A 19,089-nucleotide genomic window follows, 5' to 3' on the forward strand; every position below is an offset into this window, starting at 1 on the left:
AACGGGGCAGTAGCCACTTGGCACTAGTAAATTATCATATGGGTTTGGGAGTGCTGGATTGTCACTCCTCCCACACAAACATGATAGTGATTTTGATGCAAATTCTGTTTTTTAAATGTTGGCATTTACTTCCAATTATTTAAAAACACCAATTAATTTGGGGAACGTAATCAATAATGTAAAGATGTTGTAGGGTATCTGATGGACATGTGTCCCATTTGGGAGACCACCTCAGGAATGATGTAGATGCCTGATCTCTGTACAGTACATCTGAAGCTGAACAATACTGAATGCCAACTATAATTTTATATAAATATATATGTATGTATATTTATATATTTGTATGTATATTGTTACAGGAAGCGGAGTACAGCATTAGGAATAGAGACAGTGGAAATGTATTGGCTCTGTGCGATGTCAGAGGATAGTGGATAGGTGGCAGGGGGTTCACACAGTGTGAGGGATATAAATGATAAACGTCTAAGTTTTGCTTTGTCTTGTGCACCTGAAACTAATAAAATTAAAAAAAAAAAAAAAACTCCATAGAACCTGGAAAAACAAAAACAAAAACAAAGAAAAACCACCATGCCAACTCAACATAGGGCAGGGCAGCCAAAACACCTCTTTAACTCTCATGCATCCAGCTGTTGGGCCATTCGTTCGGAGTCTTTGTTTTAAACAATGGATAGGGGACCACCATTTGCAAATATTGTAGAGGGGATTTCTGCCTTTAGTGGTAGGTCGAGCCAGTTACGTCAACTGCCATATTTTCTCCAGCCCTGACGTGCTGTGTCTTATTGCGTATCAGTTGCATTCATTCATTTGCCAAATATTTAAGTTACCTGCTAGTTATGGGATCTGGTTAAAATGCTGAAGAGTAATAACAAAGCTAGAGTTATCCCTCCTTTTTCAAAGAAGCATATAGTCTAACATTGTACAGAGAGCTTCATCAGAGATGCAATAATTAGAACACAATCCTTAACATATAGAGCAAGTTAACAACTACAGATAGAGCATTCAAATAGTAATTGATCTTGGAGGTTTTTGGCAAATGAATGCACATTTTAGGATTTAACCCCTCATGCTAACTAGTTTTAAACTAGTAGAAGTCATTGTGTTACAAATATAATGTCACTTACACTCCATTTATGGGGCATTTGCCTGTGATTTTTCTTTGGATAGATTCAAACATAAATTCATGGGTAAGTAATGATCCTTTTTTTTTCTGGCAGTTTCTTAATTTTTGCCATTTAGACATGCTTGAGAAGGGAACCAGAAGCCCTGTTCTGAGTAATTGGTGTAGGAGGAATAGAATTCTAAAGATTAGTCTTGCCGTTGGTTTAATAAAGGGATTGTCAGACCTGGACTGTCCAGTACATTAGCTACTAGCTACTTGTGGCTGTTGAGCATTGACATGAGCTAGTCTGAATTAAGATGTACTGTAAGTGTAAAAGTACATGCTGGATTTAGAACACTTAGAATGAAAAAAATATATAAAATATCTATAATGTTAGCATTTTAGATATATTGGATTAAGTAACATGTATTATTAAAATTTGATTTCACTTATTTCCTTTTTATCTGGTTAGAAAATTTAAAATGACATGTGGCTTACATTTTTGGCTTACATATTCCTTTTGAATAGCATTGCATTGGACAGATTATTAAAATAAGAGTATGCCTTGAAAAGAGTAAGGTTTGTGTGTATAACAATAGCATATTAAATTATGCAAAAATAAAAGCTATATTACTGTACATTTTTGGTCACATATATGCAACCTTTCCCCCTATTTTATATTTTCTTTTGTAATGTTAATTTACAGTGTTATTTACATCGTTAAAATATCAAACAGGGTTCTTGATTTGCCTTTGTATTTTCAGCAGTTACCGGAAATGTGATTGTTTAAAAAAACCGCAAATCTGTAAGATAAAACGTAGGTCACTTAAGTGCTGCGCCAACAATGAGTAATTCCGAACTCCGAACTCTAAGATAAGCTTCGTAAATGTTTTACAGTGATGGCTTCATAAATACTAGGTACCAGGAAAAACACATTTTTTACTGTGAATTCAATAATTGTATTATGTGCAGAACACAGTTAACTGCTTTATCTTTTGTTAACGAGTTGTGAATCTTCTCTTTGAAATAAAATTCTAAATCCAGCTTTCTGTTCATTGTTCACAGCACCACAACGGAGATCTTTGGGGTGGAGAGGTAGAAAATGCTTTATTGCTCGTGTGGCCGCAGGCAGTATAGTGTTAGATATAAATTAAATAACCTTGTGTAAAGTTTTTAAACATCAGTGGTCAAGTCTTCAAAACTTTATAGAAAATAAACAAATTCGGCTGAAATGAATTAAAGGTCAACAGGACTAAATTTCCAGCAAGTTCTGATGTTTTTAAAGGGAGCACTGATTATTAGTGCTTGCATTTTGTCAATACACATGACAAGATATTTTTGAAGAAAATGATATACCCCTGTTGTTAGCTTTTAAAATACCAGTTACCTTCAAAATCCTGTACATTTACTTAGTGGAGCATAGCTTAACAGTTGAATTGGTACTTTGGGGAGATAAATAAGCCAGTACTTTCTTCTGTATTTAAAAATTTCCTTAAAGGTATTGATAAATTTTGTAGCTAATCTTTGCTGGCTTTATGCATATGGTGTCTTTTCTTTGTTAATGAGGTCTTACCCATTTGTGGGTAAATAATGTACCCTACTTTTTTAGGCTTTCTGAACTATTTGATTTTGTATGACAGATGGGACAACCTATTTTATTTAAAAAAAAAAAAATGTTTTTAATTTTACTCCAGTTGACCTTTAAAGTAAAATTGGCTACTTTTTGTGAAATGCTGGTGATACCTTATGTATTATTGGAGAAAATCAAAATCTGTAATGTTATCCCTTTTCTGTCTTTCTTACCTTCCTCTGCATGCCTTGATTTTAAAATCTTATAGCCACTTCTAGAAGCCACATGTAATCCTTTCTCTTATAGGCTTTAGTGAGTCCCTGAGAATTTTAAATATTGAAATTTAGTAATTAGGAAAGATAGGAGCAAATTGCTTAAAAAATTAATTGCTTATTAACCATTTTTCATTCAGATAATTGAGAAAAAGGTTTGCATGTCGAAAATCTACTACTCAAAGGTTAAGTATAACAAGTAGGCGTCAGATAGATGGTCAGAATGTGTGAAAAGAATCATTAAAGTGGCACTACAAGACATTTGTCCTTTTCCAAACATCAGGAAGCCCAGCATGAATACCCACTGTGTGGAGAAGGAGCCCACTGACGGCCAGGTGGGGACAGTGGGGAAGTGTTTGTAGTCACAATGTGGGAGAGGATGCAGTTAGAGGTTTTGAACTTGCTAGTTGTGAATTGACTCTCTTTGTTTTGAAATACTTTATTTTCTCTTTGATGTTTAAATGGTAAGACGTGACTGAAAGCTGACTTTTGGGAGGATTTGCTTGAATATTTTTTTGGGGGTCTTCATTTTAAAATTGAGTCATGATTTATACTTGTTCAATCTGTGTTTGCAGTAAAGGTGTATGGGGAAAAGAATTGATTCTGCAAAGTGGCAGTATTCAAATAATTTGTATAAATTATTGGCCCCACAAATGCAGTTTGACATATAAAATTGTATTTATTTCTTGGCCTACATTGCTTCCTTACCTTTCCTAGCCATCATTGTTTTTCTTTTTCATTGTATCATGCTGTTGAGCATTATTATCCAATGGAACTTTCTATAATAATGGAAATGTTTGATCTTACACTGGACAGTATGGTAGTCACTAGCCACATGTGGCTCTTGAGAATTTGAAATGTGGCTAGTGCAACCAAGGAACTGAATGTTGAATTTAATTTAATTTAATTTAATTTAATTTAATTTAATTTAATTTAATTTAATTTAATTTAAATAACCACATTAGATAGCACAGCTATAGAGAGTTAAAAGTTAACTATTACATTTTATTCTTAGTACCACTGTCTTGATTTTTTCCATTAGATTTTCTTCCCAGAATATCCTTAGACGTGTCCTTATTGCCATAAACATACCAGGGGTTCCAAAAAAAAGGTACTCATTTTAAGAGATGTTCTCTATGTATTATTTTTCGAAATTGAATTATGTAGCAATGTGTAGTACAACTTTTGCTCAACAGATGGCGTTAATCAAATGAATGCTAGCATCATTCATTGTATTACAATTTTAGTACAGTTTTTTCCTTTCTTAAAATGTGTATACATTTTTTTGGCACCCTCTGTATATCCTACTGTTTGTTTTTATGAAAACAACGGTAGAAGTATAAGACAGATGAAATAAAATATACAAATTCTTTAGCATTTGTAAAAAATTTGAGTTTTTTAAATCTGTTTAGAAAAATAGCCTAGATATATTGATTTAATATTTTGTCTGATTTAAGAAGTTTAGTGTGATGCTTTACACGTTACTTTTATTATAAAAATAAGTTAAAAGTGGCTTACAGAAAAGGGATGAAACTTGTTCTTTTTAAATTTCTGAACATGGAGGCTAAAACCTGGGTGTCACCAGTGTACATGTTAAAGCATGATTTTGTTGTCATAATTTAATTTTGTTTTATCCCATTACTTAAATGATCACAACCTTCAATTCGTAAAACTAATAATAGCCCATTTTTAAAAAGACACTGTTGAAATTAGTTATCCATTTTAATTTCTATCACCTAGTTCATGTGTGTAAGCATGCAATTAAATGTGAATTTCCATTCGTTTAAACTTGACCACTGCTCTGTATCACTTCCTGAATTATTTGGCTTGTTTTTTCACTAAATGAAATTTTCATTGGCATGTGTTTTAAAAATAGCTTTGCTGCTTATTTCATTGTATGCCTGCTGTGTTGTGAATCATCTTGGACTGTACTGCATGGTTTTTTTTTTACAATTATTAATATATTTTATGTAGGATTTTCAAATTTTTATGCAGCAGCTTTTTTGTATGCGTTTTTGTGTATGATTAAAAATCTAAAGGTTAAAATATTTTTAAATGAAGATATTAACAATATTCTGCATATTTATTGTATAAGTAGCTTTCAGGACCCAATGCCATTTAGTATGTTATAAAGTCACTTCAAATAAATAATATTGTGGGCTGATTGCCAAATTATACCTGTACTGATATCATGCTAGACATCTTTTAAGACAATCAGACACTCTTTTTAGTGATGATAGCAATGTGCCAAGGCAATATTAACATAGGTGTTTAAAGACCTTTTCTAAATATGGTGTACTAAGTTTAACCATTTTTGGTACTGGATACATGGCAGTATGAAAGAACGCTGTAGGTTAAGAAGTTTGTGTTTGTTTTTAGATAGTTATTTTGTGGGCAACCAAGGCTACATACTCTTAAGAATAGATTTATTCACATAACTGAGAGGAGGGAACATGGTATGCAAGCACCTGTGTTAGATGGACAACCCCGGAACCCTGTGAACCTGTGGGTAAGGACGGTCATGCCTTGGTTTCTTGATTTGTTGAAATAAGGAAAATACTGAACAAAAGTGTGATGTTTAAGGTCATTCATTATATTGTGTATATATTGTGAAATTATTTTAATACTTTTGGGTAACTTTTGGCTTACTGAATTAAGTAATCTTAATGATTCTTTTTTTCAGGTCATAAGAAGATACTAAATGGTTGGTCCCTCTTAAAATCACTAGATTCTATTCTAGGTCTATGAAATGAGCTTTTCACTCTTTTATAGATTGTACTCAGTGAACTAAAGATTTTGCCTACTGAATTTTCCCCGATAAAACAATACTACAGTGGGAAACCCTCTGTTGTGATGATTCTTAACAATCTGTGGTCATGCATTCCTTTGAGAAGCTGATAAAAGCTATGGATTATTTAACCAGAAAATATGCATAGGTATATAGATGCAACATTTGGCATATAATTTCAAATAGTTTGCAGAACTATTGGGATCTTTTTGGAGCCCATCCATGGAGCCTGGGTTAAGGACTCCTGCTCTATGCATGAACTTCATTTTTTTGTCGGTCAATCAAGGCTGTGTTCATTTAAATGGAAGCCAAATTCCTTTGGATATGATATAGAAAAATAACTATAGATGTCAATTATATCATTTCAAAAGATCCTGACCCTGTGTAGTATTGTATTATATGTCTTGACCGTATAGCTGTTTGATTAAATAGGGATTTTCTATGGGATTTACTATAGAATATTTTCTTTTCCTCTTTGATTTAGTAACTTGGGCCTGTCTTTTATATACCAAGGAAAAACAGTTTTTAAAAAAGAATTTTCAGAATTCAAATTGATTAAAAGGGAGCCACTTTGAGTACTGTATTTTTGAAATATATTTGTAGATGTGTATCTTTCCAAACATCACTCCTTTTTTCTTCATTCTATTCATTTTCCTTCTGTTGTAACTAAACAAGGCCTTACTAACTATGCAGGCTGGAAGCGCAATTCATTAACCCCGAGAACAACTATATTTCCTTGCCCTGGCTGTGAGCACGATGTGGATCTTGGAGAAAGAGGAATCAATGGTCTATTCCGAAATTTCACTTTGGAAACTATTGTTGAAAGATACCGGCAGGCAGCCAGGGCCGCCACAGCCATTATGTGTGACCTTTGTAAACCACCACCTCAAGAATCCACAAAAAGTTGCATGGACTGTAGTGCAAGCTACTGCAATGAATGCTTCAAAATTTATCACCCCTGGGGTACTGTAAAAGCTCAGCATGAGTATGTGGGCCCAACCACTAATTTTAGACCCAAGGTAAGTGAAGTTTTCATTCTTAGATCAGTACACTTAATATTATAAAAGGATTTATTACAGGTCTAGAACTTGATAGTAAGAAAGGAAATAACTGTAAAAGCTGGTAGGAGAAGTTAAGGCCCACTAGTTGCAGTTATTTAGTGTGTTGCTAAACATCCCCACAGCTTAGAAGGCAGTGTCATGGTTTACTCTGTTACAGTGCAGTGTAATTCAACATAGTGCATGAATGTGCATGATGAGAACTGAGTAATAGAAGAAAGGTTATCTCAGATGTACTCTCTTAGATTGAAATGGTTAAAGTTAAAAAGCTTTTGTGCTTTAATATGATAAACCCATAATGCCTAAAATCTTTGAATGAGAAACATTTTTCTGACATTTTTAGTTAGCTAAAATTGTACTGTGAATAAATAAAATTACGCCCTAATGTCATAAAGCTCATGATAAAATACTATATAATATCTGAAGTGGAATTTGCATTCCTTAAATATTTGGGGTAATTTCTATAATAAGGTAAAAAATTTATGTATTGTTGTTTGCCCTATGTGACTGAAAAGCAGAATACTTTTTGGTATCTTCACTTATGCTGCTTTCTGATTTATATAGATTTTAAAAACTAATTGATTCTTTTAATTAAAGTTTTTATTCCTTACAACTTAGTAACTGTGTATAAAAATCTGTTTACATTGTTGAGCATAAAATCTTTAATTATATAATAGAAAAATGGAAAAAAGTTCCCAAAAGTTATCTTGAAATTATGAGCTCAGTATTTTACATCATATTAAATAGTGTAGTAATTTTAGATTAAAACAAAATCTGTGCTTCCATGTCTTGACTCTTTTTTCAAACTATGTTAGTGTGGTATAAAATTTATTAAATAGTTTTTAATCCTCTATTATGTTCCTATGTCATAGATTTCAATGCTCATAGATTTCTAAAAATTTATGACTTCTACCTGGTGTTTTAATGTTCTTAAAAAAAGATTCATTAAATTCATTAATACTATTACATTATGAAAGAACCTGTGATTATTGAATGAATTATAATAGGCTTGGTTTTATGAGTTAAAAATTCATGAGATTTTGAATAAAAATTTTGAGTATAAATTGCAGTCTCATTCTTTCTGTTTACAAATTTAATAAAAAATTGATAAGAGAGAACTGAAGAAATAGGGATAGATTATATTGAGAAAAATGTTTTTTTCCCCTTCAAGTTGTTAGTGTTATTCAGTATAGTACAATTCTGAAGTTTCTCCCTATAGAATATTTGCCTATAGCTTTGAATTTTTACCATCATTCCTGGCAAAAAGACACACTTTATATTTTATTTTAAATGTAGTGGCTTTGAGAATGTAGGAACTTGGCCATGCTAAAAAAAATTCAAATCTTTTCCAGTCGTTTCTCTCCAGGACTTGTGCATAGGACTTTCCCTGTTGGACTTGTTGTCTTTCTAAATTATCAGACACTGATACATAGTTGCTTAAAATCTAACTGTTGGAATCCCGGACAACTTCTTGATTTCATTAACACACTGGTCTAAAGGAATCTCCCTTTCCAAATGAAAATAGATATTTTGCATGAATCTTCAAATGTGTACCTGTGATGATAGTTTACAGAGTAAATAAAAAGAAATTTAAATCAGAAAAATACAGTTCTAAATTTGGTTAATGTGTGTGCAATTAATATGTAAAAGCGACACATCTGGAAGCTTGTATTAAAAAGTGTTCCAAGACTCATAGTAGCAGTTTTCTTGTGAGGATAGTGAGGCCATGGGTTCTCATAAATTGTTTTTATGGTACCTTATAAAAATATCGATCATTAAGAATTGTCTAGTCAGTGTGGTCAGAGCCTCTGTAGTTTGCTTAAACATTGTACTTAAGCTTGAAAAGAATGAAATTTTCATCTTATCACCAGCTTTAGGGGAAAGAACATCTACATATTTACTTGACCATTTGAAATTTTTAAAAAATGATTCTAATATAGAAAATTTTTATACGATGTACCAAATGCTTTTACTTCCTTTTACACTTTTCATTCATTTAAATGTCTTTAGTGATTTTCTAAAGCAAATCTTTGTGTTTTGGAATTTCGAGTTCCCTGCAAGCTATATGACCCTTAATCACACTTTTATTCTTTACTCAATAGATTTTAATGTGTCCAGAACATGAAATGGAGAGAATAAACATGTACTGTGAATTATGTAAGAGGCCAGTTTGTCATCTCTGTAAGTTGGGTGGTAATCATTCCAATCACCGTGTATCCACTATGAGCAGTGCCTATAAAACCTTAAAGGTAGGACTTGTTTATTTTTGGAACTAAATTTTGATTCTTTATAACTGTATTTTACTTTATACCTTTAACTTTTTCTTTATCAAATCATGGCCTGTTTTACTGAAATGAGTTAACAATGTAAAATGTTACCTAATGGCCTACCAGTATTAGATGATTAATATTTCTGACCAGGCAGTTCTTTGTCCTACTGGTAAGCGAGTTGTGAACTCTGAGGAAAGAGCGATGGATGGAGGACACTTCATTATGATCCCCAAGTGAGCCCAGTGCCTGTGAGGTGTATGTATGGGAATGACACGTTTTGAAGGACAGTAGCTATTTTAAGACATTTGAGTCTTTTGCTTGCCAATAGAATTAGTATAAACTTTTTTATTTTGGTGGGACCCTACCTAGCAACAATGGAGTTACTTCCTGTTCCTGTCTTTTAACCTCATACATGGCCCTTTTAAAACTTTCACATTTGATTATCTACAGCAACATAGGAAGTGGTATAATACTTTTTTTTGTTTTATTTTCTCTTTTAAACAATATTTTAAAAAGGAATGAATTCATTGTAAATCAAGCACCCATTTTAATTTTTGTTTCCTTTCTATATTTTTATAGATGGATAGATAGATATATTCATTTTTTGGCCTATATCTAATTTTCATTTATCTCTATGGTTTTATATTGTCAACCAGTGGTCTTTGGCACCAATCCAGCACCAACAGGAATCCCCAATTTGGGGTGTGGTAAAAAGGATGTTTTATTCAGTGCAAGCAGCTCAACAGTGATACAGCACAGGCTGTGAGAACAGCACTGTTATGAAGCAGCAGGGCTGTGAGGGGCCCTGGGGTGAGGCCTCTCTCTGGCTACACAGCTCTGCTTCGCCCCGCTCCACACTGCCCTGCTTGCCATCTGCTCCAGCAAGACATCTTCAGTGCTTCAGTTCCAGCTGGGGGAACACAGTCTTCAGTCTTGGGTGAAATGGGAAAGTGCGCTCCCCAAGCCAGAGGAAAGCTGACTTATACAGACAGAAGTCCCTAACTCTGATTCCTGATTGGTTCATCCTCATGCAAACGGGGACTCTAAATTCTTGCAGTTTGATTTACCCCCCAAAAAAGAAAAAATGTCCTGGTTGGTCAGAATGGAGCTGCTCTGATTGGTCTGTGAAGATGCTGATGGTGATATACTCATAGCTACACAGCTCTGATTGGATGGGCAAAGCCTCAGCCCTACTGTTTGAAATACAGTTCCTGGAACTCCTTTACAAGGGCTGGCTCAGGTGGCAGGAACACAGTGCAGACAGGCAGTCAGTGCAGGCTTCTCCCTGAAGCGTGATGTGCCTAAGAGGCCCCTGTGTAGAAATGGCTGCTAGGCTATGATTTTTTAAAGTTGAGTCCAGTTAGCCACCAGGAGCCCTTCTTAGTGGGTATCTTCTTTCTCAGGATCTACAATATTTTGCATTTTACGTGTTTGTTATGCTCAATCTTCCGTCCACATTGAATACGTGGAGTATAGGTATAATTGTTTTATTATCCTTGTCTACTACTTTTGTCATCTGTGTCATTTGTAGGTCAGTTTCTACTGATTTTTTGTTTTCTTGTTATAATTTGTATTCCCATGCGCCTTTGCATGCCTGGCAATTTTTGATTGGCTGCCAGGTACTATAAATTTTACCTTGTTGGGTGCTGGATATTTTTGTATCCTACAGATATTCTTGCATTTTCTTGCGTTCTCTTCTGGTATATGATTAAATTACTTGGAAACAGATTATTCCTCTTGGGTCTTGCTTTTAGGTTGTTAGGATAGAGCAACATTTAGTTCTAGGGCTAATGTTAACTAGACTGTTGAAATAAAACCCTTTTTTTTTTTTTTACTCTTCCTGATGCACTGTGAATTTTGAGGGTTTTTTTTTTTTCTTTTTCTTTTTCTTTTTTTTTTTTTGTCTGGCTGGTGGGGAATGGGCACTATTCCCAGCCTTGTATGAGCTCCTGGAATTGTTCTCTTTAATCCTTTTGGGTGATTCTTTCCCTGGTCTCTGGCAGTTTTCTCACACATATGAATTGGTCAATACTTTAGTGAATAAATAAGGGGGACCCTTGTATATCTCTGGCATTCCTTCTCTAGCCGTCTGTTCATAGGTATTACACTTTCTTTACAAACTCAAGCCTCCCTGGATTCTCAGCTTCATCTCAACTCATGGGAGAACCTGCCTCCACTTGTGTTCTCTGCACCAGGCCTTGGAAACCTTCTCCAGACAGTTATCTGGAGGCAATCACAAGCTCATCTTGTTTCCCATATATCAGATTCTTTGTTTCTTGGTGTCTAGTGTTTTGACATATATTTTGTTGGATTTAAAAATTTTTTTCACATGGGAATGAAAATCCAGTCATTGTTACTCTATTATGCCCTCCAGTGGCAGTACCACTGTTTGCTAATTAATTTTAACTTTGACACCTTTTTTGTTTGTTTATTGGTTGGATCTTACACAAGTTGTCCAAAAAAATTTTTTTTTGTTATCTGGAGTGAATCTTTGACAATAGTATACACTTAAGTTATTCTTTACATTCTATTGTTATTTCTTTCATGTTTCAGACTTTTTAAAAAACAGACTCGATAATGAATTTTTCAATTTCCAAAAGAAGCGAACAGATCACCTCAGATCTCCTCCTTCATTATCATTTTCATTTTTACTCACTTGAGCGTTGCAAAGAGAGAAGAAAAATGGGCATCACAGTAGGATAACTTTGTCTCTGTCTGTCCGCTCTTTGTTGAAACTGCTGAAACAGGGGCCAGGTTTCCACTTTTTATTTGATCTGCCTTCTAATGTAGGTAAACTGTGTTGTTGTGTGTGACCTCTCTGGAATTTTTACCAAGTTGTTTTGCGAAGGTTGCCCTTTCAGTTCTGGAAAGTGCTATTACTTTTGGGTGAACTGGCCTAGATAGTTAATAACTGAGAGGACTAGTCCCACTCCTGCCAGTCTTCTGTTGGTGAGACCTGTGTTTTTTATTTCCTTTCATATAATCATCTCTCCTGTTAATCTTCAGATGGACAGAAATACACACATGTACTCACTCAAAATACAGTGGTTCCATCTTTTTTGTACTTGCCTTTGCTTGTTGACTTGCTCTTCTAGAATAGGGGTGAATATGGGGTCCTCCCCACCTCCCTCCATTGGGAACCCAGTTTACTCTCTCCTCTGAGCACCTTGCTTGGACTGTTAAGGCTTTGGAATTCTGTTTTACCCTGAAAAAAGGGCTGCAATTGGGTGTTCATTGTTTTTCCCTCAGACTGGCCACATCTCAAGACCATGTCTCTCCAACTTGGGTGCTAACGGTTTTTTAAGGATTTTTTCAATTTCTCACAGTTTCTCATTAAGGAGAGTTGTTTGTTACCTCTTCTTACTTCAATTGTCCACTCTACAACTATATTTATATTAGTTATTGATATTTTACTGAGGAATATTTCCTAAGGAATTTTTCCTAGCTTTATTTTCCTTTATTTCTAGAAATTTCTAGGAGGGAGTTAAGAATCTTGTTCATATATTGTTATTTCTTCTGGAAGTGGTAGCTTTATAATTTTAGACCAATGATTAGAAACGAAGACCTAGGAAAGTAGAAAATGTAAACATCCCTACAAACAGCCCCCATTGAATGAGAAAGTAATATAGCTTCTGTAATTTAGGGTATGTGAAATTTGTGGTGAATAGTATTGTCATACATGCTAAAATAATTTGGCTCTTGAGTAAAGAGCGTCTTTATGTACATTCTTCCCAGTATTCTGAACATTTTCAGACATAGCAAAGCTGATATCACCTTTAAAATTACAAATCCCCTGAGAGCAAGGGACCATAGTGGTTATAGATTATTCTCCTATTATGCTTACATGGAAGATATTCAGAGTAATTGCTGAAGAATGAATTTCTCTTCCTTTCTTTTCTTTCTCTCATTTTGACTTTAATGTTTTTTTTCTTTTGTTTTGTTTTGTTTTTGGTGTCTTTGATTGAGGACCCGATTAAAAGAGGGATGCAGTGGTTCTTAAACTTTGGTGGTTATTAGAATAAGCTGGAACACCTGGTAAAACTATGGAGGCCAAGTTCACCCCTAGTATAAGGAACTTGGGCCTCTGTGTTTTTAATGAGTTCTCAAGAGACTGATGCCACCAGCATTTTTGAGAACCACTGCTCTAGAGAAAGGTTTTTAACAGTTTTGGGGTCCTTGAGCAATTAACCTCTGATCAGTTCCTAGGGAACTGGGACCCCTATATATCTAAAGGATTGAAAACTGTTTCCCCTATTAGATGAACTTCCTGAAGGTAGGAGCCATGTCTTTTTACATTTTACTTTTATCCTTGGTGCCTAGTATGAATGTCTGGTGCTTATACTTTTTGGAGACCTATGAATAAATGGACATACTGGTTCTTGGTTAAAACATGTCTAGTCTTAACACAGAACTGCCTAGGTCTGAAGGGATGGGGAAAGCTGGAGCCATCTCATTTAAAGGCTGTGGTTGGCCAGAGACTTTGCTGAAGAATTACAGCTACTGGGAGTGACCCCTGGTGCTCTTAGACCATATTTCTGATTTCTGCCATGTATTCTTGTCCAGCTTTTCTTGCATTTCTAAATTAAGCTGTCTTAGAACCAAGCCCTACTTCAATTTAAATAGCCAAATTCTTCTCTGCTATTGTAGCTAAAAAGAGTATTACCACCTGCACCCTGCACTTCCGCAGTTGCAGTATTGGAGGAACTGTCATCTTCCTTTAAGGCTGCGACGGAGGAAGCACCTCAGCCTGTGGGATGGTGGTTAGTGTGTGTGCAGGAGGAGGTTCTAGTCAGCTACTGACTATGGGATACTTGTATTCAGTGAACTTTGGCTTCCTGTAAAGCGTTGGGTTAAGACACAAGATTTGGTGTCTCTTCCTATTAACATACTGCAATGTCTTTCTTGGTCCCATCTTGCCTTTAGTCCTCATAACTCTTGTTTCTCTACCTAATGGGTCCTTCCTCTGTCCCTCCAGTAAGCCCTCAAGGAAACTCACTGGGTCTGATTGCTGGGTGTTCCAAAGAATTCAAGATGGGTCCTGTCAGAGACCTGTCACTAATTTCTGCATACATTTTCTTACCTATTACATGGTTTAAGTTAAAAAGAAAAAAAGATGATGAGATAGGTAGGAAACTCACTTCCTAAATTCCTACAAGTTGGATCTCTGCCCCTTTTCTTACCCTTTCATTGAGGTCGTCAGCAATGACCATGAAATGCTCAGATCCTCTGTTAGGGCTTGGAAGGTGTTTTCTGAACGTTCTTATTTAGACTGAATACGTTTGTCTGTAATAACTTTGTACCCCATGGTGCTTCAGGGTTTTTGTTTGTTTACTAGTTTTGTAATACACTTCAGGCATATTACATATTATTTCTTCTGGGTTAGATTGGGGAATCTCAAAACTATGACGTCTCTATGATAAACTATACTAATTTCAAAATGACTGCTTTATAAATAAGTTATTCAGTAAGCTCTGGAAGCATAATAAGCTCTACTTATAAATTTACATTTTCATTATTATGTATTATATAATTATTTAATGCATATCTAGGCTGAGATGGGCTTTGAAGCTTATTTTGGAAGGGTCTTTGTTGCTGTTTGTGTTGTGTGGATATGGGTATGGGTATGTGTGTGTGAGAGTGAATTATAAAATCTGATAGGAGACTATATACTATTTGAATTGCTGCTTTTCCCTTTACTTAGAAGCCTTAGAAGGATGTGATGATGAGATAACAAAAATGTACTGTTTGTGTACTTAGGATTTTTGATTAATCTAAGCATCACTACCTTGTGTTTTTTCAACCTGCTTCTAATCTCTCATATATCCTTGGGTCTCTGCTCAAGGCCAGTAACTATTTACTCTGGGTTAATAATGATAATTACCAGAGTTGATTTTACTGTCTATTCATCATAGGCTAAAGAAGAGGATGAGTACTATGTAAAAAAAAAAAAAAAAAGAAAATCTGCAAGGCCTGTGTTAAACTTTTATGTCTGCTTACTTGTGTCACTAATATATTCCAACAGGAAAAGCTTTCAAAGGATATTGATTACCTTATTGGCAAAGAGAGCCAGGTGAAGAGTCAAATTTCTGAACTAAACTTGTTAATGAAAGAAACGGAGGTAAGTGATAAACTGGTTTGCATGTTTTTCATTTATTCACCTAGAGAATTATTTTTTCATTTATAAAATTTTGAGGGTATTAGATGAGTTGGGTGTGTTGCCAAAAAGAGTTCTTGGTATTGTTGCAGGAAAGAATTCAAGGATACACCAAATAAGCTAAGCAATTGGTGGTTTTATTAAAGAAGGACAGTACACTTTCAGGAAGGTGACAGTGGGCAGGCCCAGAGAACAGCAGCTGCCCCGAAGAACAAAGAGGCTTAGCAATTGATTACTCTTAAAATAAGGGCGTGAAATATTCAAGTTTTAGAGGTGGCATGTTAAAGGCATTCCTAGGTGGGCCCTCGCTGACCATGGGGAAGAGGGATTTTTGTCCTTATTTGGCTCTTGTCAGAACTGTCATGGCGACTCAGGGAGCGGAGATTTTTCATTGGCTGCCATGCTAGTAATATTATAATCTGTTATAATTAGCTGAAGTTCAGCTAAAGTGACGAGATGGTGACCTGAGTCTGCTCTTGGCTGCTGAAATGTAGTTCTAGCTGGTCTGGTAGCTGCAGTTTTCTTGAATGTGACCTCATCTCCTTCCTTCTTTGTCTCCCTTCACCTCCTTCTTCACTTCCTGCCCGTCTCTCCCCATGGCCCTATTCTTTCTGCTATGGTAACAGGAGTACAAAGTTGTCTTAGATTTCACTTCTGCTTTTCTGGGACCAGGAAAACAAATGTGAAAAATAAATGCATTAATGCTGTGTGATCAGTGCTGCGATAGAGGTGGTAATTAAATGATACTGGAGCACAGAGAAAAGAACGACTAACTCTTTATGTGGCACTTAAGGTCTCAAAAGAAGTAACATAGGGGAAATCATAGCTTTTACTATGACCTATATTTTATAAAATGAACAGATTGCATTTGAAAAATGTACTTTATTTGGACAGGACCAGGTTTATTTAAAATTCTAGATACCCATAAGTATATACCTGACGTTTGTTCACTGAAAGAAGTATATTAGAATGTTCGTTGCTGCGTTATTTGTAATAGCCGCAAAGTGGAAACTCCCCAAATGTTCCTCAATAGTGGAAAATAAATGGCAGTGAGAATGAGTATCTACAATTGTGTGCAACAATGTAGGTAAATCTTGCAATAATATTGAAAGAAAGATGCCAGATACAATGGCGTACATACCATGTGATTCTGTCTATAAACAGTTCCAGAAAAGAAAACTGGAGTATCTTGTTAGGATTCAAGGTAGGAGTTGTTAAAGAGGCGGGAATCAGTACCTGGAGAGGGAATGAGGATGGCGCTGGGATACTGGTTATGGCCTTTTATTTAATTTGGATGCTGGCTACATGGGTGTGTTTGAAAAGAATCATCGATCTCTATGCTTGTATATACATTTTTTCTGTTGGTATATTTCAATAAAATATTTTAAAATTCCAAATGTTCTTCACTGACTTTAATGCTTTTTTCTTTTTCTGTTTGAGATAAATTGAAGAGCTGTTACTGCTGATTACTTTACAAGTTCTAATTAAACACAAAAATGTCCTGACTCGTATGCGACTGCTACTTCTTGAAAACTTGTTTTCAAAAATGGGTTAAAATTATTGAGAAATGATGTGAAATAGTTATTCACAAATGATGTGAAATAGCATATTACCAGTATTGCTTTTATTTTTAATATTCTTTTTCTTATATTCACTAATTGCATTCACCACTCTAAGTAAGCTGTTTTTCCAATGGAGTTTTGTTTTTATATTTAAAAATGGAATTTTGTTTTTATATTTTTGTCTGATTGACAAACTCAGTTTGGTATAATCCGCCAACATGTAGCAAATTATGACCTAGATTATTAGGTTGCTTCAGGGATTGATTGTATCTTTGGTCATTTAAGGTTTGTTTTACTCTGTTGGTTCTCAGTCAGGCTGTCATTCTGAAATAAGGGAAACCCAGTGCCTGTTTTTAAGTATGTCATTCAGTAAGTTGAAAATTGAAGAATTTAAGCATCAAGTATTCACGTAGACACTGATTCCTTGGAATCCCGGATAGATTATTTAGCTTCTTTGTGTACCTTTAACCTAAACTGCATTTGTAGGCTTATCAGTAAGGATCGTCTACATTAGAGAATTTGTCTCCAACTTTGACTTTTACTCAGTGATGATTGTGATACTGTCTTTTTATCTATAATTATATTTCGCTGGAAAAGAATCTTTTTACCTATATATAATGATATTTCTGAGTTTAATGTCTTGATAGATCATTGAAATATTACCAAAATGTCACCAGTTGCTGTCCTCCCCTTTTCCTACCCTTTCGAACTGTTGGAGTTCGAAAACAGAGAAAGGAAAATAAAACAGAGAAAGGAATCTGGAAAAAAATTTCCTGTCATAAATATTAGCAGATATCATTGGAAAATGCACCGTGCACTTCTACTATATGTAGTCAATTTTTAAGAATGTTCTTTAAGACTTTTTTCTGTTGACTGCTGCTTATAGGTCTATTATGATGAGTGCTATGCTGGTCTTATTTTCAAAATCAAGTTGATCTCTGATTTTATTGATATTCAAAATGTTTAATAAGCACTACAGATAGGATCATTTATTGACCAAGTAAAGGAATAGCTATGTTGTACAGTGAAAATAATGTTTATTGAGAGTTGTGATATTGTGGTGAGCATTTTATGTAAAGAATAATCTTTTAATCTTCAAAAAAAAACACCAGTTTTCAGAATAGAAAAACTCAAGTATAAAGAAGTTAAGTAATTTGCATAAAGTCACACAGGATTTAATTACAGTTCAGTTATATTAATTTGAAGTTATATTTTTATATCTTAGTAAAGGATGTCATTTTACTGAGTTTCATTTACTAAAAAAGTGGTTCACTTTTTAAAAAAAATTGGAATAGGGTGGAGATGGTAAAAAATTTCCTGAATTAGAAATGAATTAAAAATTGAAGAATTGTGTTTTACTGTGTCTTTGGTTAAATCAGTTTATTTCTGCCTCAATTTCCTTTGTATACAAATTGAAGGTGTTTTTTTAATTTAATTAAATAAACTGTTTATTGCTGGACTTTTGAGATTAAAAACTTAAGGAAGATGCAATACTATAAAATTATAAAGTATGTTTAAATAAAAGTTGCCACTTATTCCTTGTTAAGTGTATTTGACGCCAAATGATTGTTCTGAAAATTTCAAAGACTCAGACAAAATTTGTTCTCTTTACAATATTTCGGTTTGTTTTGTTGAATTTTGGTTATTTTGTGAAAAGACATTTGGATTTAGCAGATGAGGTAACGCTTCCCTTGTTCTATAATAGTGTAATGGAGAGAGGGCTAAAGAAGATGCACTCACACATTTTGAAAAGCTCTTTGAAGTTCTAGAAGAGAGGAAATCATCTGTTTTGAAAGCCATTGATGCTTCCAAGAAACTGAGACTAGACAAATTTCAGAGTCAAGTGGAAGAATATCAGGGGCTTCTAGAGAACAATGGACTTGTGGGATATGCTCAAGAAGTGCTTAAGGAGACGGATCAGTCTTGCTTTGTACAGACAGCAAAACAACTCCACCTCAGGTATTTTACTTTTAACTTAGAATCTCCTTAGCAATGTCATTAAATGCTGCTTTACCTCTGATTGAGTCATAATGCTGTATTATGTGAAGTACTGCTTGCTTCACTTTTAGCTTGAATGTTGAGTGAGGTTTTCTTTTGTTAATCACATTGTAGATACTACGTCTTATTTTCCTTTTTAATGAACCATTTTTATATAAAGTATATCTGTCTGCAGAATACAGAAAGCTACAGAATCTTTGAGGAGCTTTAGACCTGCGGCTCAGACTTCTTTTGAAGACTATGTTGTTAATACATCCAAACAAACAGAACTTCTTGGAGAATTGTCCTTTTTCTCCAGTG

The 19,089-nt window shown here is 34.6% G+C and overlaps 1 protein-coding gene across 8 annotated transcripts in view; it reads left to right on the forward strand.

Annotated features, from left to right (window-relative positions):
- Nucleotides 1-19,089, forward strand: part of TRIM36 (tripartite motif containing 36) — a 43,464-nt gene that overhangs the window by 15,253 nt on the left and 9,122 nt on the right. For 2 of the 8 annotated variants that reach the window (XM_019727807.2, XM_074328594.1), the window contains exons 3-9: nucleotides 2,183-2,212; nucleotides 5,643-5,663; nucleotides 6,441-6,766; nucleotides 8,908-9,054; nucleotides 15,098-15,193; nucleotides 18,497-18,750; nucleotides 18,965-19,089. In XM_019727807.2, coding sequence (XP_019583366.2) covers nucleotides 2,183-2,212; nucleotides 5,643-5,663; nucleotides 6,441-6,766; nucleotides 8,908-9,054; nucleotides 15,098-15,193; nucleotides 18,497-18,750; nucleotides 18,965-19,089 — 999 coding nt within the window. Of the gene's footprint in view, nucleotides 1-2,182; nucleotides 2,213-5,642; nucleotides 5,664-6,422; nucleotides 6,767-8,907; nucleotides 9,055-15,097; nucleotides 15,194-18,496; nucleotides 18,751-18,964 lie in introns of all 8 variants that reach the window. The other 6 variants (XM_019727815.2, XM_019727816.2, XM_019727808.2 and 3 more) reach the window with 5 other exon arrangements.

This window comes from Rhinolophus sinicus, linkage group LG03, assembly GCF_036562045.2.
Source record: "Rhinolophus sinicus isolate RSC01 linkage group LG03, ASM3656204v1, whole genome shotgun sequence".
NCBI lineage: Eukaryota > Metazoa > Chordata > Mammalia > Chiroptera > Rhinolophidae > Rhinolophus > Rhinolophus sinicus.